Genomic DNA, 26,532 nt, shown 5'->3' on the forward strand with positions numbered 1-26,532 from the left:
AGAACAGGCTCCTGACAGAAAAACTATCAAATACTTTAAACCTCCAAAACATCTTTAGAGCCTGTATATGCATGGCATTAATGGATACAACATAGTATACCAAAAACCAGAACGTACACTCCAGCAACTTCACAAGGTCTCCAGGATCAACTATATTAGCAAATTCCTGAAAAAGAAATAATAATAATAATAATAATAATAATAATAATAATAATAATAATAATAATAATAGTAATAATAATAGTAATAATAGTAATAGCACAGTCAAAGTATTCAGATGGACCTCTGGGGAAAGAGGAGGAAAAAAACCCCATAAATCAATGCTCTTCTTTGCCAAGATGTTTGTCATGTGTCCTATCCCCAGTGGAAAAAGAAAGGATACTAAAATTATCATTTGGAACATGATCAAATTCATTGAAAGCCAGCAGTTCTTGTCATATACTTTCTATCCATACAGAGTTCTCTATGTAAATAACAGAAATAATTCATTGTGAAGAGTTGAAGATGCAAAGGTAAGCACAATCTAAGAAAATTTCAAGAGAGAAACATAAATTCCTGAATGTACAATTGTGGTAGATCAATGTTCTCTAATTTATTAAAAATGTTTTAAGCTTAATTTTCACAGAGTTGACTTTTCAGTCTCTTGTTAAGGGTTTTTTTTAACCTGAATCCTGTGTGAATAGATAGCAAGGAATAAACAGGGGACAATGTTGCACTGGATGGAGGTCCCCTATATTACACTGAAAATAGCACTCAGTACATTCCCCTTAAGAAGTTTGTGTTATGTTTGCCTTTAAAGAATGATGGTCTTTTCTACTGTTCATGGGTAGTGAAATTATCACTGTTTGTTTCTTTTCCACTTCACACCAGAGCATCACTCTGAGCAAGTAGCCTGGTTTTCAAAGTGCTGGGGAATGCTTAAAGGAAAAGAACTAGAAAGGGCAAAGTATTATTATTCATAGGCAGTGAAGAAGCCAGATCATATCTGTAAGATACTGTGTTTCATTATCCCTGTGGTACTAATAATGAAGCTAGCAGGGACTCAGAATATGAAATAAACAACTATAAATTACAGGGCCAGAATACCAATCTGGGAATTCTGGTGACAAACCACGAGAAAAGTATCTCAAAGGGAGTAAGATGTCACCAAAAAGGCTTGAGCTTCTATTTTATCTTTCTACTAAATTAAGTTGCCTCTCCTATATTGTACAGTCCCTGTTCTTCACCTTGCCATAATTTTTAGAACAAAAACATTCAGTCCCCTTTTAAGTCAGGAAAACAGACACTGAGGAAGGATAGTTCACAAAAGAATCAACAGACACCAAAAAAGTTAATCATACATTAGAATCTTCAGTACACATAATTCTTGCATCCCCATATGGATAATACAGGTACACCTCTCCTCTGTGCTAAAGAGAAGAGCTCCATTCTCTGCATGATTATTTGTGCTCATGGGTTTTGCAGACAATTTTTGTGAAATTTGTGATGGGGTTTATTTGAGTAGTATCAGCCCTTGACATAGCTTACCTTTTCAAATACTAGTCTTTCTTGAAAGAAGAGTGGGAACACTGCAGGGACACATTCAGTTTTGCTGTACTGCCCAAGTACAAAAACATTGAGATAAAGCTCCTGTTTGTCTTTCAGCAGCACTCCAGGACAAGTGATCTGTAGGAGTAACACACTCATTAAACAAACTGAACTTTAGCTAGACAAGTAATGGCTGGTTTCAAGATAAAAATGAAACAGTCAGGACTGAAATGGTTGATTTGTGAAGTCAGGATATAACAGGAGTAGAGCAAAAACAAGTCTTATGTAAAGGAATTCTACTTGTACAGACGAGCCAGGAAAAGTCACCATTTTAAAACAACCACGACCATATTCTTCTTAAGTAAGCACACTCCATTGTCTTCAACCAAAACTGAAACCCAAGGCCAGGTTAATACAGTTAAAGGCAGGCACTGACTGTGTAAGGCATAACCATCTTCTATATGAAGACTCACGTAGAATGAAGCCTACATGATGCCAACACACAAATAAACCCACCCAAACTTCAGCCTAACTACAGAATGAAGCTGGTAAATTTATGTGCTTAGATACCCATACTAAGCACAGCAGAAAGGGACGTTTATTTGAAAATTTTCTGTAAATGAGAGAAAGCAACTGATGTTCCATTACTACCAGACACATTTCTTACTCTGGGAGGTCTGGCCATGTTTAAAGCAGGGAAGGTTTCTTGATAGGCTGCCATATGCTGCCACAAATCTCTCAACTTTCTCTCCACAATTCTTTAAGTAATAGGTCAGTCTGCTTTTAAAGCTCTGATTGCAAGAATGTACACAACTCATTGCAAAACTATTTGCTATTTTCTCCAAGCCATGTGAATTTATTTTATCTCACTGACAGAGAATTGACATCTTTCACTTACGGTATCATGGTCATTTTTTATGTCAGTATTAGAAATGCAAGGTTGTCTCTTCCAACATAAGGTTTCTGGAGAAAGTGTTCAGACTTTCAACTGCCAGGTAGAAAGGAGGAGAGTGATGGGAATTAAAATAAGTGGTTTGGTTAGTCTCCTATTCCCAAGTGAACACTTTACTTGAGAAATCCTAACCGGATTTAAAAGAAAACTATATAAACAGCAGGAAAAAAGGTAGAAGCAAAAAGAACCAAACGAAAACGATGTGTGACAGATCACTACAGATAAAGTATAATGTAAAAAACAGTTCTTCTACTCACAAATACCTGAGAAGAAAAAAAGGTTTTCCTCTCCATGTAAATGAGGGCTTCAAATCTACAAGGAAAGTGTCAGAATAATGGATATCCCAATTGAAACAGTCTGTCAGGCATTAAACAGCCTGTATGACACTCATGTAGTTGCAAGTGTGAACAGGAGTGAGAGAGACAGATTTCACTCATACAAGAAAAGATTCTCCAACCTATATACTACATGTCATATCAGCTTTACATTTCACTTTTGTTTTTGACATTTTTGTAGAATTTATAACCATCTTTAGCTGGAGTTTTGTGCCTTTCACCTTAGAGAAGGGAACCAATGTTTGCCTGTTGATTGAGATGAAAAGTAAGAGATCTGAAGATGCTGGAATAGGCAGACCTGCCAACAGATGCCATTTTTTCTGGCTATCTGGTAAAAAGAAAACAAATTCTTATAAATGAGCATGTGGGCCAAGATAGTACATGTGGAAATTTGTGATTCTACTACCCTGGACATACAGCACAATTCATTACCTGGGCTGGAACACCAAAACTATGTGGCCATGTAACTTTAAAGAAGTTCCAGAAATGAATGACATATGTTATGTGCAGTTCATTACACCTATTCTGTAACATGCAGAGCTGCAAAACATTTGGGAGACAAACTGAAGCTCTTTATCTGACTGCAGGCTGCTCCAACAGGATGAGGAGCCATTTAAAGATGGTAATAGTGTTATCTGTGGATCAGCTAAGCAAGCAGGGTATCAGTGCTGCAATTAACTGACCTCAAAAGCAACCCCAAGGACCATGAGAAATTTCTAGGACAGTGTTATCCTGGACATTTCTACTGAAAGTTCCCGGGACAATGGCAAATGTGTACCAGCCCCACTGCTAGGACATCACAAACAGCCATAAAGGAATCACTGAATTAAGCTCATGGAAAAGGACTGAATTCTACTGATCTGAACCCTCTAGAACACTCATTACACAAAGTCCAAGGCAGGATAAACCAAACTAATAAACTAAAATCTTTAAGTAAGGCCTTCCATTTGAGACGAGAAACTAAGAAAACTACCAGCAATACAAACCAAAGAGCTGGTGGACTCAGATTGGAGAAGATCTTGGAATTTCATTAAGTCAAAGGGAGCAAAACCCATCTGTTTCCTAAAGCAAGGGAAAAACAAAGAGGGCAGAACTTCTGACCCAACTGGACAGACTTCAAAGAGGGTAGAGAAATATGCACAGCACTGTAAAAAGGGCAGCAAAAGAGATCAGAAATTTGGACAAGACTTTGGTCACAAATAAAGCAAACAAAGAGAGAATTAGTGGACATAGCACAGATCTGTCAAGATATGAAAGCTAACCAACCTATGTCCCAAAAATGACTGAATATTTTGCCTTGGTTTTAATAAAATTTATCACAGGAGAAAAAAGACAACTCAAGGAATTAAATGCTAGAAATAAAAGTCATCCAATACGCACCAAGTCAGGACCAAGAAGCCACAGGGAGGCTGAATCATCTTCAGTATATGTTGTGAATGAATGTAATTTTCCTTAAATGAAATGTAATGAAAACAGAGAGGGTAGAATCTGCTAAAAAATAACAAACACAAGGACCATGTGAGACAGAAAGAGAGATCTGAAAACTGATAACCCCATTGATCGAAATATTTAAATATTTGAAAATAAAGATATGGATGATAACATTACTAGAAAAAATCCCAGCATGACACGTTCCGTAAAAACAGACCAACCAAGCAAAATTCTACATTTTCTTGAAAATCCATTTTCTGGATAAAGGATATAATATAATATAATGAGAAAATATTATTTTTTATGAAAAAAGTAGGAGGAATTAGTAGAGGAGTTAGTATCAAAGGGGGTACAGGCCTGCCAAAGGACAGCATCAATAATGAGCAAAAACCAGGAGGCATCAAGCTGAGGTTACCATTAAAAACATTCCTCTCTTTATACTGGGATTCATGTCTTTTAACATTTTGAATGACCCTAATTAACATTAAGATATATAGGATGAAAGTTGGACTTTTTTCTCCTTACATCACCTAAGACAAAAGCAAGACCCCATGTGGAATGTAGGGTTCAATTCTGACTCTGATCAATGCAAATTCAAAGTGGAAGGGCAGCTCCAATCCCTAAGATGGTTAGAAGGCTGGTGAGTCCATCACACAAAATACTACCAAAAATACCAGGTTGCTTTAGCTGGTAAATAGCAACTGGGAAATGAAAGAACTGCTGCCCAAAAAACACAACAAGTGAGCAAACAGCAAGGAAAGAAAAAACTCCTTAAATGAAAAGCCAGCATTTGTGTAAGAGTAGTCTCTTTCCATTCTTATTTGTAGCCTTGAGAGTAGGGTAGATAACAAATACCCCACAACTGAAAACCTGACCCTGGGGAAGCATCTTGCCTGTCTTGCCACTCATTCCTGGTACAGGAATAGCTCACAGCCAGTGGGAACAGAAAAGGAAAGCACATCGCCCTGCTCCAGGAAGCAAGCAGGCCTTGGCATCGTGGAGACAAACACCAGCTGTTGAGACAGCACAGCAACACTGCCAGGGTGACACCCTCGCCATCCACGTGTGGAAATCCACAGCTCTGCTTCGGGAGCAGCCGCTCAACTCTGGGAACAAGGGTAGCTAAGCAACCAGGAATACCTGGGCAATTTCCCACTATTCACTTCCCGGATCTGCACTCCAGTTTTGTGGATGGCATCTCGTGTTTTCCTCTCAGCAGCAGGTGTTCTTATGTATATAGCAGGGCTCGTTCTGGATTACAGGACCAGGGTGAATAAAGCCATTAACTCCACCGTAACAGGGCACTGCCTAACACAGCTACTTCTGCAAAGTTTTCTGAAGAATAGTACAGCTCCTTGCTGTGTTCCCAGCTTGCCTATAAGGAGAAAACTTTGCGAAGCTCAACGTTATTAATGTCAAAACTTTGCACTTTCACACTTTCCGACTCCACTCCCCGCCGTGTAACACCCAGGTATTCAGAGACACATCTCGCCCCTAATAGGGCCACATTTGCCATGAACAAGCCACTCTTTCCTGGGATTTGTTTCGGCTTTTTTTAGGGAAAAGCACAAGTGCGCTTTTCCCTACACCCTACACCTTCCTAAGAATCAGCGTGTTTTAAAAAACACATTTTCCACAGGAAAATGACAACTCTAAAGCTGCTGCTAACACCAGCGGAAAGGCGGGGGCACAGGGACAAACACCCCCCCTAACTTTTCCACAGGAAAACGGGAGCTGCGGAGGGGCACGGCACGACTGCTGCCAACACCAAGGCGGGGGCGCAGGGACAGGCTGCCGGAGGATGCCCACACACAGGGGCCGAAACGCCAGCCGGAGCGCGGCCCCTGCTCGGCAGCAGGGCCCGGAGCAGCCCCCCGGAAGATCCGCCGGGCCGGGAGAGCGGGGCTGCGGCCGGCGGAGGAAAGCGGGGCGGGAAGCGATGCCGGAAGAATCAAGCGCGGCTTCTCCCGGGCCCGGCTGAGGCGGGCGGGGAGCGCGGCCCGGGCACTCACCGAGCGGAGCTCCAGCTGCAGGCCGCAGCGCAGCGCTTTCCGCGGCATGGGCGGGCGGGCAGCGCGGCCCGACGGCTCCGGGCCGCTGGGGCTCGGCCCACGCTGTTGTCACGGTAACCGGGGCGCGTCCGGCCCGCGGCAGCCGCTCCGCCCTCCTCGGGGGCGGCTTCCCCTCCCTTCCCTTCCCTTCCCTCCCCTCCCCTCCTGTCACCGTGCCCGCCCTGCTCCGCGCCCGCCGCCATCGCGGTGCAGTGGTGAGGGGCCTCGCTGGCCCTGCCCACACGCGTCCCCAGAGCGCCCATGTCCCCCTCCCCGCGGTCCCTCACTGCCCTCCACAGGGCCTCCTGCCCTCACAGAACCAGGAGAAGATCTCTGAAATCGCCGTGTCAAACCTATGGCCGAACATCGCTGTCTCAGCTAGATCATGGCACTCCCCGTCTTTGCTTAAACGCTTCCAGGGACTGTGGCTGCACCACCGCCGTGGGCTGCCCGTTCCAGTGTTCAGTCATCCTTTCCTGAAGAAATTCTTCCTAATTTCCAACTTAAATGTCCCCTGGCGCACCTTTAAGAATGCGTCCTGTCGCTAATCCTGTCCCTCATCCCTGCTCATCCCACAGCCTCTGGTTCTCCCACCCTCCCACTTCTGACCTCAGGCTGGCTCGTCCTGGCACTCCCCACAGGGACTTGTGGAGCTGCTGGGGGGCTGCTGGAGTGTACCAAAAGTGATAAATAGCAGACAAAATAACAATTTCCAGCCTCGAAAGTGATAAACAGCAGATAAAATACAAATTCCAGCCTCTGGCTCCTGAAGGTCGGACCGTGACTGACGGGTGGGTGATGGAGCACTGGTGTGAAACCCCAGTGTGGGGCAGGGAACCAGGCAGGTCGCAGGCAAGGACGGGGCTGCTTTGGGGCATCCAGGGGGAATGTGAACCTCGGGATGTGTCAGATTCCTCCAGCTTCTTGGTCCTCCTGTAGAAAGGTGCCAGAGAGAGCCTTCTCTTCAGCAAAGGGGTCTCAACCAAGTTGTATACAACTACAGGCTCAAATAGCTATAAAACACTGGATTTCCATGTTTGCTTGCTTGCTTTTTTTTTCTTCTTTTTTTTTTTAATTTCTTTTTCTCTTTTGATGCAGTTCACCTGGCCTGTGTTGTAGGCATCTGGGCCCTTTTGACTCAAGTATCCCATTTTAATGTCCTCTGTGGGTGACACAGGGTCTATTCTGACTGGTGCCATCTTTGAAGACTTGTCTGCATGCTCATATCTGAAACTCTCTGTTTATTCCTACCCTCCCAAAAATTCATTTATTTACAATCCCATCCAACACCAAAATTGTCTGATTTTCTGTCTTGGCAAGTGCAAGTCGTTTCAGCCTCAGACCGTGAGGGGATTTCACGCTTTAAATATTCTTTCCAAGTTCACAAGTACAGCTGTAGAGAGGACAGAAAATTTTAATTGCTTCCAGAAGACAGCAGTGGCTCAAATGTATCCTTTGGCTTTCTTTATTTTAGTTTTAAAATTTCAAAGAAAAATAATGCGAAAGAAAGAAAGAAAGAAAGAAAGAAAGAAAGAAAGAAAGAAAGAAAGAAAGAAAGAAAGAAAGAAAGAAAGAAAGAAAGAAAGAAAAAAGAAACAGCATTCTCAAAATATTTTGATTTCTCTCTTTGATTTTTTTGTTCTGCTTGCTTTTTTTTTAAAGGAAACTGAAAAGAACATGATATGTCAGTGCAGACAAAAGTGAAATCTATGGATGGATTAAATATCACTGCTAATACTTGACACCCATCTTTTAAAATAAATAAAGGATTTGAAAGGCAGGCCTTGTTTTCATTAATGTGACTTCTGTAACAGCTTCTAAGGGGAAAGTTTTTTGTTTGTTTCTGTTTAGGTGGTTTGGGGTCTTTTTTGGGGTGTGGTTTGGGTTTTTTTTTTTTGTCTTAGCAAAGGATTCTATGTTTAGGGCGTGTAAAATTCTCTGTAGACTTCTAGTACATATATTAAGGAGGGGCTTACTCTTGGATAAAATAATTTTCTAAGCACTATGAGTCTCAAGGTTATGAATAGCATTCCAGAGAAGAAGAAAATTAATGAGAAGAAAATTCTCACAGATCCATAGCTTCAGATGGTAACAGTATTAAAATGGTTTATTGCATATTTTCAGCTACCTTTCATATATGTGCTTTTTGGAGGGATAAATAATGTGTTAAAGGTTGTGAAGTATGAGATATTATGGTAAGTGTGGCTGTATAAGAACAGAAGATAGATAAATGCTAAAATCAAAAATGTTATCATGTTTGTGATGAGAATTTAATATCTATGTGCAGTGCCCTGGAACAGAAGTGCTTTATAGCCCTTGAAAAAAGGAGCACAAGGCAGGACAGAAGGCTTCTCCAAAGTGATAAGGCAGTGATGAATTTCAGTGCTCTTCCTTGGCAACCCTTCTGGTCTGCAGAGTTTCTGCCCCTTTGCCCTGCTGGGCCTTGGGAAGAAAGGCTGCTGCTTCTGCAGGGCTTTCCTGTCCAGCCCTTTCTGCAGCAGTGTGAGACCCAGCTGGACCTTCTCATTTTTGTTATATGCATGATTTACACTTGTGTTTGCACTGCAGGAGCAGTAATGAAGGAATCTGGGGGATGATGAGGGAATACCCCATCTTCTAGTAAAAGTCTGTTTCTAATAAGAAAAAACTGTTAAGCAAAACAACAAAGAAAGTGCTTGCTCGTGTAGTAGACCTGAGATTTTAATTGCTGTAAAGTTCCTTGCTGTGAAAACACATGAACTCCTTTGCTTTTACAGCAGTAAATCTTGTAACAGTACTACTTAGTTCCATGTATTAAAAGACTCCAAATGACTGCTCTGCATTGTGGTTTTTTTTTTTGTTTGGTTGGGTTTTTTTTGTTTTTGTTTTTGTTTTTTTTACAATCTCCTCCAGTTATGGGCTTCAGCTTTTCCTGTCCTCTGGGCTCTCCAACATGGCTGCTACAGAAGAGCTGTGATGCCATCAAAATACTCAATTTTACTCTTATTTCTACCACTGCAAGCTAGAAGAAGCAAAAATCAAAAGATTGAAGCTGCACTGATTTAAGATAATTACTGCAAGATTTATATAATATTGTTGCAGTTCTTGTGATGGTCAGGCATCAGGAGTTTCAGTGAATTGAAATATGCTACAAAATAGGTAAAGCAGGGAAAATAGGAGGAATCAAGTTTGAAAAAGGTGGGTATTGTACAGTTCAGAATCTTAAAAATAGTGGGTATAGACCAAATGAGATCAGATCAGGCTGGAGATCGGAGAGCAAACCTAACTGAGTTTGTCAGAGGCTCACTTTCAGCTAAGAAGCCAGGAATGGTTTTCTCTGTTCCTTTGGATGCAGAACACTGGGTGCAAAGTCGTAATTCACAGTCATCCTGGCCATCAGAGTGAAGGGATTAAAGGAGCCTTCCACTTTTTGCTGTCCTGATACAGTTTTAGGAATGTTGTTAGAGGTCTGTTCTGCCTACTTTGAGCCCCTGATGTTGCCGAGGCAGCCAGAGGAGACATCTTTGTTCCTGCACGTCAAGCCTGTTATTTAGATATCATCACCGAGCACGACTGACTTACCATTAATAACTAAGGAGAATTCCAGGAAGACATCTGCTCAAATAACAGCAATAAATTACAGGATATGGTAAGATTTCCACATTAGAAAGGCAAACAAACAAAACATTAAGACTGTTTTACTCTAGAGAGGAGAAAAATAAGATGTAATACAAAGGAGGTACATAAGGGATTGAATTATATGTAGAAATAAATTCTTCTGTTTGCCCATGCCTATTTAACCTTTCAAATGACACATGCAGTAAAATTAATAGGCAACCAAATCAAAATAGATAGAAGAAAGTACTTTAGATAGTGAAACTTGTTATCACAAGATACATTCAACAGTGTTCCAAACAGAATTAGGGTGCTCTGGGGGCCCACTGGACAATACCCCCATGCATTAATTTTGATCTCACTGTGACTCTAACTCACTGTGAGGTTAAATGTGCAATCCACACAAGTCAGTCCCTGTGCAAAGAATTGTAGTCGAGGAAAACAGGCAGCAGAAGTTAAGACTAAATAATCCCAGAACACTATAGAGCAGAGCTGGAAGAATTTTGTGATGTGAGAGATTCTAATAGGATCTAAGGGGACCGAAGTGAATTGGATTACTGCAGACAGTAATGTAACAGGGAAAGGCAGAGTGCTAGATTATTGATGAGGACAGAGGATGGAAATTACCTGAGGGTGTCAGCACACTCCTCACAAAATACATTTTCATCTAATCTTTCTACTTTAAAGCAGGAAAAAAAGTTCCCCAGAAGTTCCCATTCATTAATATCTATTGCTTTCAAAAAAGGCCACAATGATTTTGTTGATCCTGTCTTATTGAGCATCTTGCTCTTTCCCGATGTGCAACGGCACAACTGGGCAGCACTCTTGGCTTTCTTGATGAATCTATGAGTTGCTGCAGGCAGAAGGGCACCTGCTCATGTTTTTATGTAGGTGAAGCAGTGACCTTTCTTTGCTATGCCCTCCCAGTCTCACCGGTGCCTTTTGCAGAGCATTTTCAGTGCACATCTGGAGAAACTCAGTGCCTCTTTAACATTTCACTGTGGCATGAGCAATTCCTCCATATTGCTGCTAAGTCAATACTCACTTTGGCGCGTGTGAACATTAGCTTCACTCATTCTTGATGTGAATCCTGCCTGCAACAAAAAAATAGGCAAGCTAGCTAAAGACACTGAAGTTTTCTTAACATGTAAGCTGTTTTCCACATTTGCTAAATTCTTTCTTGACTGGCTGCAGCTAAAGAAATCAAACCTGATTTGATTACAGCCACTAGAGGAATATTCCAGATCTTGAATTCGGTTGTAGTAATTGGAAACTTGTGTTGTAAAGGAACCATCTAAATTCATCTAAGAGATAACTTCTTTGAGTACAGTCTTAGGAATTCACAGATGGCACAAATTCAATCAGCCAAGACAGCATTAGCTTTGTACCCCAGAAAGTTTCTAGTCTCTCCCTTACTCAGTTCAAAAGAGGTAAATTTTTCTTTGTGCTTTACACTTAAAGTAAATTGTTTTAGATGGAGACATTGGCCCAGCAAAGTTTTTGCCAGAAACAAAATTATTCTAACCAAATTATAAACCCCTGGAAATAGGGCTTTATAATGGGACTGCTGATAGACCCTTAACAATAGCGTTGTGAATGGTGCTGCTATAATTAATGATACTTCAGAAAGATTTATGGTCCTTAGAAAGAGATAAAACAGAAATATCATTGCTTCTTTGCCTCCCATCATTTTATCCTCTATGAAATTTTATGTGAAATAAGTCAAATGAAAAATGTAAGCTCTTAATCTTTTCCCAGAGTCCTGTCTCTCACTTGATGAACACTTTCACAGAATAAATTAGAGCTTTTTATTCCTTATGTATGTACGGCTTTGTATTTAAAAAGCAAAGAAAAGAACATTGTTGGCTTGGCAAAGCAACTCAAGACAATGGTCATGGAGGAAGCAAAAATGATTCACTATTCTTGTCTGTTCTTCTGCTGTCCCAGAGGCAATGACTCTTGTCCTGTAGTAGTTCTGAGCAGCTCAGGAGTGTCCAAAAGTGCTCTGTAGGGAAGATTCTCTGCTGATGGAAAGTCAGCCCCAATGACTCTGGTTGCAGCAGCAAGAGCCCAGTGGCCTGAGCAGAAAGCCAAAAGCTGTGGCTTGATTACAGCAGATAGTACCTTTGTGTTGGAAAGCACAGAATACTATATGGATATTTAATTTGACTGTGAAAGGCATAGCAAGAAGCAGTTGCTGGAGGCTGAAGCTAGAAAAAAAAATGAATTATATATTTGGCATTATATTGCAACAGAGAAAGGGAGTAACCACTGGAGTGGGCTATCAAAGGGAATTCTCCATTTCCTGACAATACCAAAGGAAAATGAGAAGCTGACAAAAGAAATGCTTTTGTTGAAACAAAACATATTTTATCCAAACAAAAAGAAGATTCACAACAGTATTTAATGGCCTGAGATGTACAGGAGGCTGCCCTGATGGTCTTAACAGTATGTTCTGTGTGTTCATGTCGTGACTCTGTACAGCATTTTAACAAATAATGGCAAAGCACTGCTTCCTGAGCAGAGATCAGGGGAGAGGACGATTTGCCTTGGAGCCTGTACCCTGCAGCACCTGGCACTGCCCAGGGAGCTGCTGGGGGGTACCAGGGAATGCCAGCTCCTGAGGCTTCTGAGTCTGCAGGGGGAAAAGCTTCACCTCTGGGCAGCCAGGCTGAGGCAGCAGCTGAATAGGGACTCAGAAGTTGCAGATTTGGCACAGGCCACCTGGAATCGTAGTTAAAGCTCAAAATCCATCACATCCAGATAAAGGCTCTGGCTTGTGCCAGCCTCACCCAGCTCAGATGGCATCAAACACTTGTTTTTCCAAAAGCCTCTGCAGTGTGTCAAGAGCTTTATGCCTCTGCCCATTAAAGTAGCAGTGTTTGAGCATCTTCCCTGTTATTTTGATTGACAACAGCCAAGTCACTAGAGAACCACAAGGACTTTCTTACTGGCTTGTTTTCCTGTTATAAATCGTAGCTTTTTATATTAGAGAAAAAACCCCTGAAATGCTGTTTCAAAATAATAACAGAAGTTACCATTTCTAATATGAAGCTCTGACATCTATGCTCAAATTCCCCATAAATTATATCATTGCTCCTTTAAAATGTCTCCAATCCATCAGCAACAGAGAGGGATATTTTTTATATATATATAATTTTATTTTTTTTTATGACAAGAACTTTTGGCTTTCAATGGGATTCACTTTGGAAGGCAGACCATTTTCTTTTCATTGTAAGAAGATTTGTAAAAGGGTAGGATCGTGGCTATTATTAGAGTTCTTCCTAAAGAAAATCATCAAATCCTTTACAGCACTAGGCAGATCTGGGCTAAAAAGTATAACAGGACGGTATAGAGCAGCCCAGATAGTGACAGAGAGAAAATGGAGCAGGAAGAAAGAAAAAAATGGAAACCCACAAAGAAGAGCAGATGCCAATTAGAATTCTTGCAGGCTGCAGCAAGGAGTGAGCATAAGAAGCTGTAGGAAAAGAAAGGGTAGAGTGGATTAGTGTTAATCAGAGGCATGGGAAAGTAGGGAAGGTTTTAAATGAGCTTTTGGGTTAGCAGCTCAAAAGAGAATTCCAGATCCATCAGGTGTAGGGGCAAAAATAAAATGCTGAATAGAAGATACATCTGAATCCTGAGTAATTAACTTTTGAAGGTAATAAGACATTTTTTGGAAGTGGAAGTCTCTCTCTCTCCCTCTCTGTATTTCTCTCTCTAGCACTGTTATCCTAGTGAAAGAATATACTTAGTATTATAAGAAAGTGACTCCTACCTGTTTTCTTTTTCACTGTCCTAATGGTACATACACACCCAGCACCTTGTTGTAGGAAAGTTAATTGTTAAGGAACTAGAACTTGCCCAGTCTCTGTCAAAGAATTTGCCCAAACACAGAGTGCAGTTGAATTGCCTCCAGAGTTTGGTGAGGCCACCAGGTAAGAAGCTGGCACACTATGGGACAGTCATGGAGATCCTGGGGTTCAAGATGAGTTCCAAAATCCACTAGAGGCATTGTTGACTTCAGTAAACATTTGAGCAGGATGCCTGGAGTGGAAGGGTAGGGGTTCTCCTTACAGCTCTGAGATATGAAACATCCCTTAATATTTCTGTGCTGCCAATGTAACTCCCTGTAAAATGAGGACACTAATGTCTAGTTACTAAAAAAGGAAAAAAAAAAAAAAGGAAAATAAAGAGGAAAAAGGAGAAACCCCACTGATTATCTGTTCTTAGAGGCCATACAATGCTAGAATTAACAACCCTATTTCTAGCTATGTTTGTGTTTCTTTTACATATGAATAATCATTAAAGGTTAATGAGAAAACTAACACTATATGAAAAGGTTGTTTTCTCATTATTTAAACATTTTCATTTTAAAAGCTCTATGTATTCCTAGAATATTATTAATTTATTATTTGCTAAAGAGTGTCTTAACTAGTCCCTTTTTGTTTCCTCACATGGCATAAATTTAAGCAACTGCAATCAGTGCCCTTAGTTCCACTCATCAGTTCTGAATCTCTGCACCACTGAATCTCCAGCAGAACAAACTTCATCCAAACAAAGTGCAGACATGTCCATCAAATCAGCCAGAGCTTCTGGCACGCACTTCGTGCCAGCTTGGTGCTCCAGTGTTGGCTTTACACTGGCAGCCAGAGGAACAGAGGATTCAGGATCCAGTGTAATGTTAGCTTAGCACAGAGAGGTGATGCCTGACGTGGCATAAACCCCACCAGGACCATGCCAAACCTTCCATGGCTTTTTAAAACAAATTTAAACCATCAGAGTGAGCATATAGATCAGTGTTTTACATCAGTAGATAGATCCAACACTGAGAGCCTTAAAGTTGCAGTTTGGTCACACCCAAGCCTGCAGTAAATTTTTCACTGTGATAAAACACCACTGAATTCAAATAAAACCTGTAAATTGTTTGTCCATTTTCAATGCATTTGAATATATTAGGGTGGTGAAAGCAAGTCTTCTGGCATGGTGGAAGATGAACCCTCCATTACAGCCTCAAACCGAGCCACCCATGCTCATGGCCATGAGGGCAGAAGATGAGCTCCCAGGGAACAGAAACCCAAAAGTTTCCTCAAGTTCTCACTCCATGCCAGGGATGCACGTGCCAGGTTTTCCAGTTGGATGTGACTCTCTCTTAATGACCAAAGTTACACCAAAAAAACCCCTCTGAAAACGGGACTTCATGAGAGAAACACCTACACAGCTGTAAAAGGCACTTCTCAAATGTTCCGCTGCTTGTGAACCACAAGACTAATATGGCAAAATTTGCTGACTTTTGCAGTTTCCCCTTCTTTTGTTGAAACTAATGAGTCACGATTAGAGTAATGCTTTTCTGTGACTCCAAAACCATTTTGCCTAATGAGGTACTAAGTCTTTATAATTAGGCCCAGAAGGGAGCTGGGACGTGTCCCCTTAAGAGCAATAATTATTTAGGTTATTTATGGTAATAAAAAATTGAAAATAGGAATTCTTCCTCAGAATGCAACTATTTATTCTTTTACATATTGCCTAATAGGCAATTACCCTATTAAGGCAACGTTTTGTTGCTAAAGACATTAATTGAAATGTAAATTAAATGTAAATCAGCTAATTAAATTGATATGTAATGAACTTGTCATGCAGGCCTTTGAGATCAGATGCATTCTGCTAATAAACAAGTGTTTTACTGGTGCCATTGCTCACTGGAGTTAAGGTTGTTTAATGTGTTGTGTCAATAGCACTCTCCCATCCCAAATTGAAAGGTTTGGATTGTGTTGTTAGAGCCCAGAATGAAGCTGGCACTGGGACCTTCTGGATTTACTCCATCCTATTATTTCCTGATCAACTTCATTGCAAGGCACGGTGTTCCCCTAATGGAAAGTGGGCCATCCCATTGGGCTGTGATCCAAGCTATGTCTGTTCCTTCTTCCCAGAAGTGACAAAACACTTTGTAAAAGCCCTCTCCTAAAAGATAGATGCTGATGTTTTAGTGGCTTCTGGAGGGGTTAATATTACTTCTTTCTCTACGAGCTATGGCCAGTTCAGCAGAGGTAATGAACCCTCACAGCAGTGGGAGGATAACTCTACATGTTCCTGAAACAGAAATAAAATGAGAAATGAAGCAATCAGAATTTTCTTGATGAGTATGTTGACAACATGCAAGGTAAACATCAAAGTCAATACAGCAACAGGAGAATGAGCCAGAGTAACCTTCTGTGCTGGCCATAACATACTCATAACCTTCAGCATCAAAGCATGGGCTTGTGTCAAGCTGTAAATTAAAGGGAAAGAATAGGAAACTATCAGTTCTCCTATGAAATGATCCATTTTCCTGCAGCTGCAATTTGAGCCAGACCTACTAAAATTTCTGGCAAAAATTCACTCCCTGTGTTGAAGGTATCTTGGAGGACTCACTGAACCAAAGTCCAAAAGTCCCTCCCCTGCCAGATAGACAGATACAAAACTCACTACCTCCAATTAAGCAACAGTAAAGCAAATGCCACACATTTTGCTTTCCAAAAAGCTCAGGTCAGCACCTTATAGAACCAACCGCCCACTTCTGTTCACATTATGCAGACATTTAGTGCACTCAGTCACAAAGCTTAAGCAAATGTAGCAAATAGGGCTGTGGAAGCAAGAGAATGGAAAAACAGTTTGGAGTTATGGAAATCCAGAAGGTTTTCGTGGATCCATCATGCTGTAGTTTCACCTGAGCATTAATGCTTAATTATTCTGTCTGGAATAAATTGGATGCTATGTTTATAACTTCTTCTACCCAGAGAACTTTCCACCCTGCCATCCTTTGGGGCCTGGGGGTATTTAATAAACATGTCAACTACCACTCTTCTTTAGCTTGAATGCAGCATCTTGTTTTGTCCTACTGAAGAACACTCCAGTTTGAAGTTTACAGAGCAATTAAAGACCCTCATGGGGCCCCCGATATTGTCAGCATATGTAGATTAGTAATTGTCAAGTTTCTCCCTAAGGCTGAAGAGCTCTGAGTCAAATTCCAGAGATCATCAAATATTCAGATTTCAGTGGGCTTTGTGTCATACACAACATAGTGGCATAATTAAAATGTTTCTTTTCTAATACACTTTTGGATCTGTATATGTTTCTATATTTTTTTTTTAATTAGCTACGATCACAAAATAAAAAAGGACATCAATATAAAGCTGCAACTTTTACTTTAGAGGTCAGAGGAGGGATCCTCCCAACCCAGGCTGATGCTGTAGTGACTGACTCCAACCTTCCCTGTTGTTTGAGCCCTCTGCCTGCCACACTGGGCAATCAAATACTCGCCTGAATTTAATATACATATGCCTAAGTGCTGGACAGGAGTTCTGCTGGCTTGCTTTGAATCTTGCATGGTCCAGTTCTTGGAGATCAAATAATTGCTCTAGTAAGTAAAATGGAGTAACAAGAGCAACTGGATGAAGCTCTCCTTCCTTAAGAATGGTCTGTGCATGTTCTGCCAGTGGGATCCCCCTGCTGTAGGTTCTCGCATCCATTGGATTGTGGTCCCAGGGCTTGGAAGGGTCCAAGTGTTGATCACTTGTCTGCATCCATCACTGGAGTCCCATTTCATTGAACTGTGTCTGTGGACAAAGCCTGTGACATGGAGAAAGTTGTTACAATCCTCTCTGATGTTTTTGACCTACAAACTGAGATTTTAAAGCTGCATTTGGGATCTGAAATTTTAATTCCTTGCAAAATGAAAAAGAATTGGACTTGGAAATTGTGAAAGCAGCTTTAATATTCTTCATTACAGCGTGTTACATAAAAGAGCTAAGTTGCTGCTCATGAGGAGTAGATCTTATTTTCCATGCTATTCACATTTCCTAGGTATAGCAGAGGACAAACTGGCCGTGCTTGGAAGTTGACAGAAACCTTTTGTTAACCCCAGACTGCCCATGCTCACACAAGTGTCTTCTTACTTAGACTCAAAGGTGTCCAAATGAGCAGCATTTCTCTTCTCAGGCTGGTCAAGTGAGTAGGAAATCCTGTTTGTGTGTCCAGGAGGAAAGTCTTTATTACCTCCATTACTGCAGTTCCACAGCACTTCTTCCTCTGTAAATCTCTTCTTATTTGTCACAACTTACCTGCAATGCTGAGCACAGGCAGCTCTGAAGGCTGAGATTGTTCACTAGCCCCAGAGCAGACAGATGAAGCATTTCCTTCCCAACACAAGGATAACCTGTAGCCAGCAGGTAATTTCAGAGTGGTTTTCTTCAGTCTCAAGTTGACTTTAAAGCAAAATTCTATTATTTTGCCTCCAAATCTTTCAAGCCTTTGTGTCCCCAAGCCCCTTTGTGGACTAAATCACTGATTTCTTGAAAATCACTTAAATTCATCCCCCTGTTGAGTAACACTCTTGTTGAGGTGGCTCTTCTCCTCTTGGTCCATTCTATATGTATATATACATATATATATATATATATATATATATATATATATATATACATATAGTATATATAGTGCTGCTTTCCTTTCAGAAGCCTGTTTCTGTGCCAGGCTATGGGAACTGGATCCAAGCAGCACAAAGAAAGTTGGGCCTTAAATAGTAGCCCAGGAGGAGATCTCAAGAGTCCCAATAAAAAGAAGATAAAAAACTTTCCTCACATTCTTCCTATGATGATGCATCTCAAAATTATTAATTTTTCTTGTCCTGTATCGTATCTTAGGCCAAGTTGTTTATCTCAAGTGAATTGCAACGTGGCCTTTGGTTCAGTGAGTTTAAGTGAAGCATGGCTATCTGGAAAAAGGAGTGTTATCTATAATAAAGTAACTCCTTCGAATATATTTTCTTGATCTTGTACTTTGGTTGGGCTGCCAGAGTCTTAATGCCTGGGAAAGTATCTTTCACCTAGGGCCCTAATTTTAAAGGACTTTCGATTTTTAGGGGCTGGATGGCGTCATCTGCTTGCATGGATTTTGTCAGTGTATTCCTGCGAGTGAGCCAACCTGAGCTGTGTGCTAATTTCCCATCTCCTCTTTGGCTGATGACAGTCCCTGGCTCAGTGAGATTTCACTTTTGCTCAGTGGACTCTTCTTTCCCTGCCCTCCCTGAGATATATTTTCTAAGCACCAATTTCACTCCAAAATTAAAGATGAAATTTAAAGATTAGGGACTGCAGGGTTGGTTGTTTTGTTTTGTTTTTTTTTTTTCCAAAGGCATTTCAATGTCTCATACTCATTGATTGAGTTAGGTATCTAAATCATCCAGAGCAATCTGGCCCCCATCCCAAATTAGGTGATGTAAAAGGCCAATTTGCCTTTTAAAAGCTCTCCAATTTAACCTCCTGCTGTGCGATTAGTGCCACGGGTAATAAACACATTGTGAGCAGCGTGCTGAGGGCAGGTGTGGCTGAGGTAATGGATCCCACTGACTGCCTGCGCTGCAAATGCCAGAAATATCAAATACTGCATGCACCAGTCTCAGTCCCAGTCGATTCTAATTACTTGAGTGGACTGACTCCAAATTCAGATGCGCTGTGGTGTGACTGAGGTCAGGGTACAGTACATGATTCTTATCTTAATATCACTGTAGTACTGGAAAGGTCAAACTGAGCATCGTGCAAGGAGAAGAGGTACCAGCTCTGTCAATTATTCTCTCCACTCCTTGAACAACGGGGTGAGGATTGTGTCTCTGCTGAAGAGTGTTCTGACATACTGCATATTTAAAATAAAAAACAAGGAAGAATGGAGGAATCATTCCTGCAACAATCCTTAACTGAGCCTTCCTGAACTTTTCCTGAAACCTTGGAGAACTTGGTTTGAACGAACTACAACTATACCAGAGTCAGAGGCCAGGGAGGGCAGCATTGCCCCCCCAGGCAGGGGTATTTCCAGTTTTGACCATTAAGAAAAGCCAGCTTTTCCTACCAAATAAGATTAAAACTCTGCGTTCGTTTGTGGGCATTCCTGCTGTTGGAGGAATTTCTAGTAAGTGGGGCACAAGGCTGAACTTGCCTTTTCCACTTCCTTACCTCTATTCCTCTTGAACAGCTGCAAAGCACCTCCAAATAGGAATGTTCCCCGTGTGCCAGTTGTAGCATTTTGTCCTGTTTTGCATTAGTTTTCATAATTGTATTAGATAGTGAGAGTGAATATCTGGGTTCAGAACTGGTTTTAGTTGGGCTCAGCTCACTGTTAGGAGGTGTTATTATCTGTATCCATTTCTAACATAACTTCCCAGGAGCCCACACACAAAACAAATTTTGTTCCTTCTCTAAAAGCAATAGGCAAAATTATTGCTAGGACCAGAGTGTGATCCCAATCCATAGCCATTCTGCTCATTTAATTTCTGCTATGTCTAAAGTGTTAACTGCTGAAAGCAGAAACATGAAACCCTGCAATAGAGAGAGCTGATTAGAATTCAGCCCACTGTATCACCCGTAAATAGGAAATGAAGAATACATGGCTGTGATTAATCGTCCATAAATGGCCATTGCCTGCTTCCTCTACTCCATACAAACACAGTCCACGTATTTGTTCAGCTCACTAAAGGAGTAACGAGATCATTCCTATTTGTTAGGACCTGGATTTAAGCAAGTACTTAAAGGGGAGCTCAGTTCTTGTGTGTCTGTAGACATGCACACATGTGCTCTTCTGTCTGGTTTTCACTATCCATAAGATAAATCACATTTTTTTTTTTTAAGGTGTACTTGCCTATAGATCAAAACACACTGAGATGCAAAATCACAGCAATGTCAGTTTTAGTAAAGTAATTTTTATGATATTACAAACATCAGTCTCTAAGGATTGACAATAATTGTACTTTTAAGAAAAAATGTATTTTTTTAATGTGTTGCAGCTTGGCCAAATCTGGTATCAGGAGACTGGGAAAAGGGGAAAAAAACTTCATGTGATGCACAGAAACCTGACGTGTAGCTTGAAGCACTGGTGAGTAAAGCCTGTTTTTACCAGCCATGGATACAGTTCCAGTAGAGAACCAGCTTGCCTGCTTGTGGTTCAGCTGAGCTCAGTGAAGCAGAGCTGCCTGCACCACTGCTCTCTGGCAAACATCTTTTCTTTGCTGGCATTTGCAGTCCAAGGGATGCATCTGTGAACAGAGTGCTGCCTCCAGTGCCTTTACCCTCTGCTGTCACTGGGTGCTTGGTACACCAGGCTCTTCCCTGAAAATGCCACTTGAACAGGCATTGCAGTGGCAGTGCTGGGGAGGGGAGGGAAGGGGAGGTGACACTTTGGAGATTTGGTCCCTCTGCCCCCACTTTCCTGAGTGTCCTTAAGCAAATCCCTTGGTTTGTGAGTGCCCCAATTCCCCAGCTGATCAACAGGGATTGTGAACTGCAATCTTCATTAAAGGCACTGCAGATCAAGAAGGGGAAAATGTGGCACAGGAGCTAAATATTGATATTATTACTCTGCAAAATGGTGTAATTGCTGCAAAATGGCCAGTAAAATTGTCAAAATCATGTGTAAGAAAAAGGAAACAGAATCACAGAATGGATGATGTTGGAAAAAGTCTTGAGATCACCTTGGCCATCCCCTCTGCACAGGCTGAGTTACCTACATGGGGTTGACCAGGGGTTTTGAATCTGGCTGGGTTTTGAATATCTGCAGGGATAGAGACTCCATAGCCTGCTCCAGCATTTGACCACCCTCATAGTTATAAAGAAATTTCTTGTGTTCAGATGGAATCTCATAATTTGTTTTCATTTGTGCCCTTTTCCTCTTGTGCATCATGTGGTCCCCACACCTCCCTGAGGAACCAGTGAGTCCCAGACAGGGGCTGCATGTCACCAGATGTGATTTGATTTTGTCTGGTCACCTCTGAAATGCCAGTGTTCATTCTTTTTTTCCCCCTCTTGATTTTCCCCAACAGGCTGCTTTTACTTGGAGACCAGTACTAGCTTGTTGAACCAGTGGGTTTAACAGCCTCACATCACCTGGAGATGCTCTGGCACCATCCAAGGGCTCCACATCCCTAGGAAGTTAGCAGAGATTGCCCAGCAATAGAGAGCCTTTCCCAGGTGAGCCTGTTGTAAAACAGTCATTACCACCACACGATTTCTCTTCCAGGAAAAAAAAAGAACAACTCTCTTGACTAAAGATGTTATCATGCATAATTCAGGGAAGAAATCCATACTGCATTTAAAAGATTACATCTTATCATCCAGGGTACTTATTAGCTTGATGATTTAAAAGTAGATGGGGATAGAGCCTTTCCTGCTATTCTGCAGTAGCATCAGTGCCATGTGCTGATGAGTGATGGCCTTGTGGCTTGGTTTGTGACTGAACTGCTTTTCTGATGCCAGAACTGGTCCAGATGGGGTGGAGAAATTCACAATTCATGGTGAGCATCCCTGGCTCTGTGCAGGTGGGTTTCACCAGACCACCATGCCTCTCCTTCCTGTTGGGTTTGGTTAAGTTTGTGGCAGGTAGTAACAAGGGGTTAGTGGTGTTGAGCTCCTCTGGTTAATGCCCTGCCCAGGAGCACACAACAGTCCCATCCTCCCAAGGGCAGAAGATGCTTTGGGACTGCCAAGGGCAGGCATCTGCATACTGAAATGGTGAGGAGGTTGGAACAAAATTCAGGCAGATTTACCCTGGACAGCACTAGTTGTTCTAATGGCCCTTGGTGATTTCCAAATACATGCTCCCCTTCCCAGAACATGTCCTCCTTTTGACCTGGCATGTCCCATGCTGCATGGAACCTCACTCAGAACACAGCTGGGCTTCCACCTCTGCTCCCATACTGTGCAGATTGTCACCATTTTTCAAAATCAAGAAACACCTCCTTTTCTTTTTTTTTTTTTTTTAACCAACCCACACATGGACTGTTTTAAACCCAAATCAAATTTTGAAAACTATAGTGTAAGTTGTTAAAAAATGTCATTGCACCAGCAAATACGTTCATTCAAATACCAGGTGCTCCAAATTGAATTTGCAGAGGGAGAGCTTGGCTAAGACCATTATTTTTGCACCATCGTTCTGTCCCTATTATGCCTTGTGCCTCTCCTGCATCATGAGGTAGGACATAGCAAAACTGGTCATTCATGGCAAAACTACCCCAGCTCACCATCTTGGGACCTATCTGCAATACCCAAATGAAGTAGTTTTTTTTGTTTGTTGTTTTTTTGTTTGTTTGTTTGTTTTTAGCAAGCTGGGGCATGGGGGTTTCTAGGGTATTTCTCTGTGTGGCGTTTCACACAAGCTCTCATCTCAGAGATCTGCCTATTATATCATGGACCTCGGACTGAATGATAACCTGGGGAGTCTGATGTTTACAGCCATTTCAGGCAGAAATCCTCACAGAAATCCTCAGATGAATGGCTTGGGAAGTCTCAGGATGGCTGAATGACAGCTCCGTTTGGGAATGGGGTGTACTGAACATGGAGTGTGAGAGAGAGTAAAAAGGAAGTATTTTGCAAAAATTCTTCTCCCATTTCAAGGTTGAGAGGTATGAAATGTCTGCATTTAACAGTCATTATTAATTACTGTTTACTCTCTGCCAACACTGCCTTGGGAGCATCTGTGGTGATTTAGTCAAGCACCCATGGCCATCACTCAACTGGCTGCTGTGACTAAGCCATGGAGCCTCATTCACTTCCCTCACTGGCTCTGTGACCCACTTCTGTCCTCCTTCAGTTCACTTCATCTGCCTGTCTTGGGCCACCATGTGAGAAATGGGTGTTTACTCACATGGAAAAAATAAATATATATATAAAGCAACATTAATATGAGGTAAAAAATCATGCAGGTTTGGATGGCAGACATGAATCACAGAGATAAATATTCCTCACCTTATCCTAAATCTTGCCGTATCTGATCCATAGAAGAGCTAAAAGTTCCAGTCAAGATTTCCAGGGTAAAGACCTGGCTTTATTAAAAATGGCAAAATGCTTCTTCACCTAAAAAGACCAAGGTTCAGCCTCTCAAGGCTGAATCACAAGCTCTGTGCCACCCATGTTCCCATGCCAAAAAAGGGAGAAGAGGAGGGGGACACAAGACTCCCACGCTGAAAAGCACCTCTATGCTCTAACCAGTTTCTTCAGCTAAAGTTAAACTGTGCTTCTCCACCTTTTTTCTACCCCCTTCTTCCTACTTCTCAGTCAAGCCTCCTCAGACATACTTGGTGTTTTCCACTTGGTGACTCAGCATCAGCTGCTCAAACTCTTTGGGAGTGACAGGGCTGTGACCGACTGAGAGGGAAAAGAAATCTGCCTTAGGGGACACAAAAATGATTAAGTGCTAAGTACAACATGAATTTGGCACAAAACAACATCCCCACCAAGAGCCTGCTGTCTCCCTGCAGGGCTGTGCTCAGCCTTCAGACTTGCAAACACCAGCGAGCAGATTTAGTGCTCATGGCAGGTCTGGAAGGATAATGCTCGGGGCCTAAAATAACCACACCTCTAGAAATGTATTAATCCAGCCTTAAAATGGGCCCTAAATGCTATAGAACAATCCTCATCAATCTTACCAGAACATGCATGGAGCAACCCCAAAAACTCCCCACCTTCATCTGGCACCAAAGGGAAAATAGAACAAATGCTCAGCATTTGTTCAGGCTGATTTGGTTGAAAGTATCCAGGGTAAAAACCCTAAAAATGCAAAATGAACAGGGATCTCTTTATACCCAGGATAATTTTGTGTACATAACAGGAAATCACAATGGGATATTGACTCCCTTATGGCTGTGAGAAAGACTTCATCACCAATGGCATAACTTGCTCTAATACACTTTTCTTCCAATACTAGCTGGTAATAAAACCTTCCTTCAGATATGCAGGCTATTGGTAGTGCTGTTTGAATTGGCTGGTTTCTGTTCCCAGTGCTTCCAGACAGTAAATTTCAAAAGCAGCATTTTTATACTTCACAAATCTGGATTCTTTTAAACATTTTCGATGATAAAGAACTTCTTTGATGAAAGACTTAATGAAAAAGAAAAATATCTTGTATATCCATGCCCATCAGTACTGATGCTCCCAGTCTCCCCTGTGTTCCTTCCACGGGAGGATTCAAACCCCTCCAGGTGCACTCAAAAGCATTTCATGCTTCCGTGTGTGCTGGTCTGCCACAGAGAGGTGCACAAGATGTGAAATAAATCACACCCCACACATTGACCAGCTGTGACAACCCCTGACAGCCATGCTGCTGCAGCACATCCACGTCAGCTGCCCTTGGATCTCTGCTCAGAGCGAGCAGATGGGGAGGAACATGAGTGATGAGAGGAGCTCCTCCATGCCCAGGCAGAACGGCAGGAGTTGAGCTGTCCTGAAATCCCAACATCCCACGGAAGCGCAGTCCGTAGCACACTCACCTCCAGAGAAGGGATGAGGCAAAGGTGGGTCCCTGCTGGTCTGGCTGTGGTGTCCGTGCCCGGAGGTGACCAGTGGCCAGCCTGTGCCCAGCCTCCCCTGGCCACAGCAGCTCCATCCGTACACAGCTCCGTGGCGTTTGCAGGGAGCCAGGTAACTTGCTCTTTGCTGTTAAACTGTGGTTATAGATCACTGAATACTGATACTAAAGCACGGGGAAAACCTCCATGAACTTCTGCAAAGTGCTTTGAAATCTTTTTACTGCACAAGGACAGAGAGACTCTTAAGGGGATGGAAACCAGCTCCTTTTCCAGCCATGCCAATTGTTTTCAGCAACCTCCGGTGGAAAAAGAAGCAGAGTGAGCTCTGCTTATGTATCATTCCCATCCAGCACCATTCCTCTGGCTGCTGAGGAACCTGGTTTAACTTATTTTTATGTGCAAAGAAGGAGGTAGGTAGACACAAACACACGCACATAAATATATAGAGCACACACACATAAACACACGTAATATAGGAAGCAAAGAGAAAATCTGTACCTGCATTTGCAATATCTTCCTGCACCAGGTGAGGAAAGCATCTTTTTCCTTTTAACTGGCTGCTGTACCTACATTGTTTCCTTGCAGTCTATCTTTAGGTTATAGCAGTTCACAAGGTTTTTTCAGCAGATGTGTTATTCAATTACTTCAGGGCTTTTCCATTTGTAATATTGTGAAGCAATGATAGCCAGCAGACTTCACCTGTCTTTTAGAGATAGCCAGCCTGGTAATTTTAACTCTCCCCATTTTATCCAGACCAGTAAATCTCATAACATGGTTATAGAGAGATTCCAATTTTTGTAGAACTTTCTCCTGGGAATTCCTGTATACAATATTGCCATAGTCTGCAACGGACATAACCTGTGATTGGATTAATGTTTCCCTAGTGAAGAAGTCAAAGCATTTCATGTTCCTATAACTGGTCTGCAGCTCTGCAGTAAAGGTCTTTGGTGTGGCAGAGAGAATAATTGCAAACTCAGCCCCAATCAGAATATATAATCCCCTCACAGTGAGGGTCTAATTCAGTGCAGTTAGACTGCCTGTGCAGGGGTTTGTAGTGGGATTTTCTTGTCAGGAGAGCAGAATGCAAAGAAAACAAGTTAATTTCAGCATTTTAATATTCATCACCCAGTCCTGTAAAAAGGGAGGCTAATACCTTGCTACTGCTCCAAGGGAGAGCCCTGCAGCTCCCCAGGCTTTGCAATGGTCCACTGGTCTCCTCACAAGAAAAGCCCTCCACTTGTGTTCAGATAAACATGTGCCTTTATTCTTAAGAGTAAATATCACTGTCCAAATAAAAGCCTAGTTTTGGACCCATAC

General features: G+C 41.9%; 1 protein-coding gene across 1 annotated transcript in view; it reads right to left on the reverse strand.

Annotated features, from left to right (window-relative positions):
* SPATA6 (spermatogenesis associated 6) overlaps positions 1–6,305 on the reverse strand; it is a 36,117-nt gene extending 29,812 nt beyond the window's left edge. The window contains exons 1-3 of the mRNA XM_062497416.1: positions 6,258–6,305; positions 1,528–1,665; positions 118–166 (exon numbers count right to left, since the gene is read on the reverse strand). Coding sequence (XP_062353400.1) covers positions 118–166; positions 1,528–1,665; positions 6,258–6,305 — 235 coding nt within the window. The remainder of the gene's footprint in view (positions 1–117; positions 167–1,527; positions 1,666–6,257) is intronic.
* Positions 6,306–26,532: the final 20,227 nt, after the last annotated feature.

Source organism: Cinclus cinclus, chromosome 8, assembly GCF_963662255.1.
Source record: "Cinclus cinclus chromosome 8, bCinCin1.1, whole genome shotgun sequence".
Classification (NCBI taxonomy): Eukaryota; Metazoa; Chordata; class Aves; order Passeriformes; family Cinclidae; genus Cinclus; species Cinclus cinclus.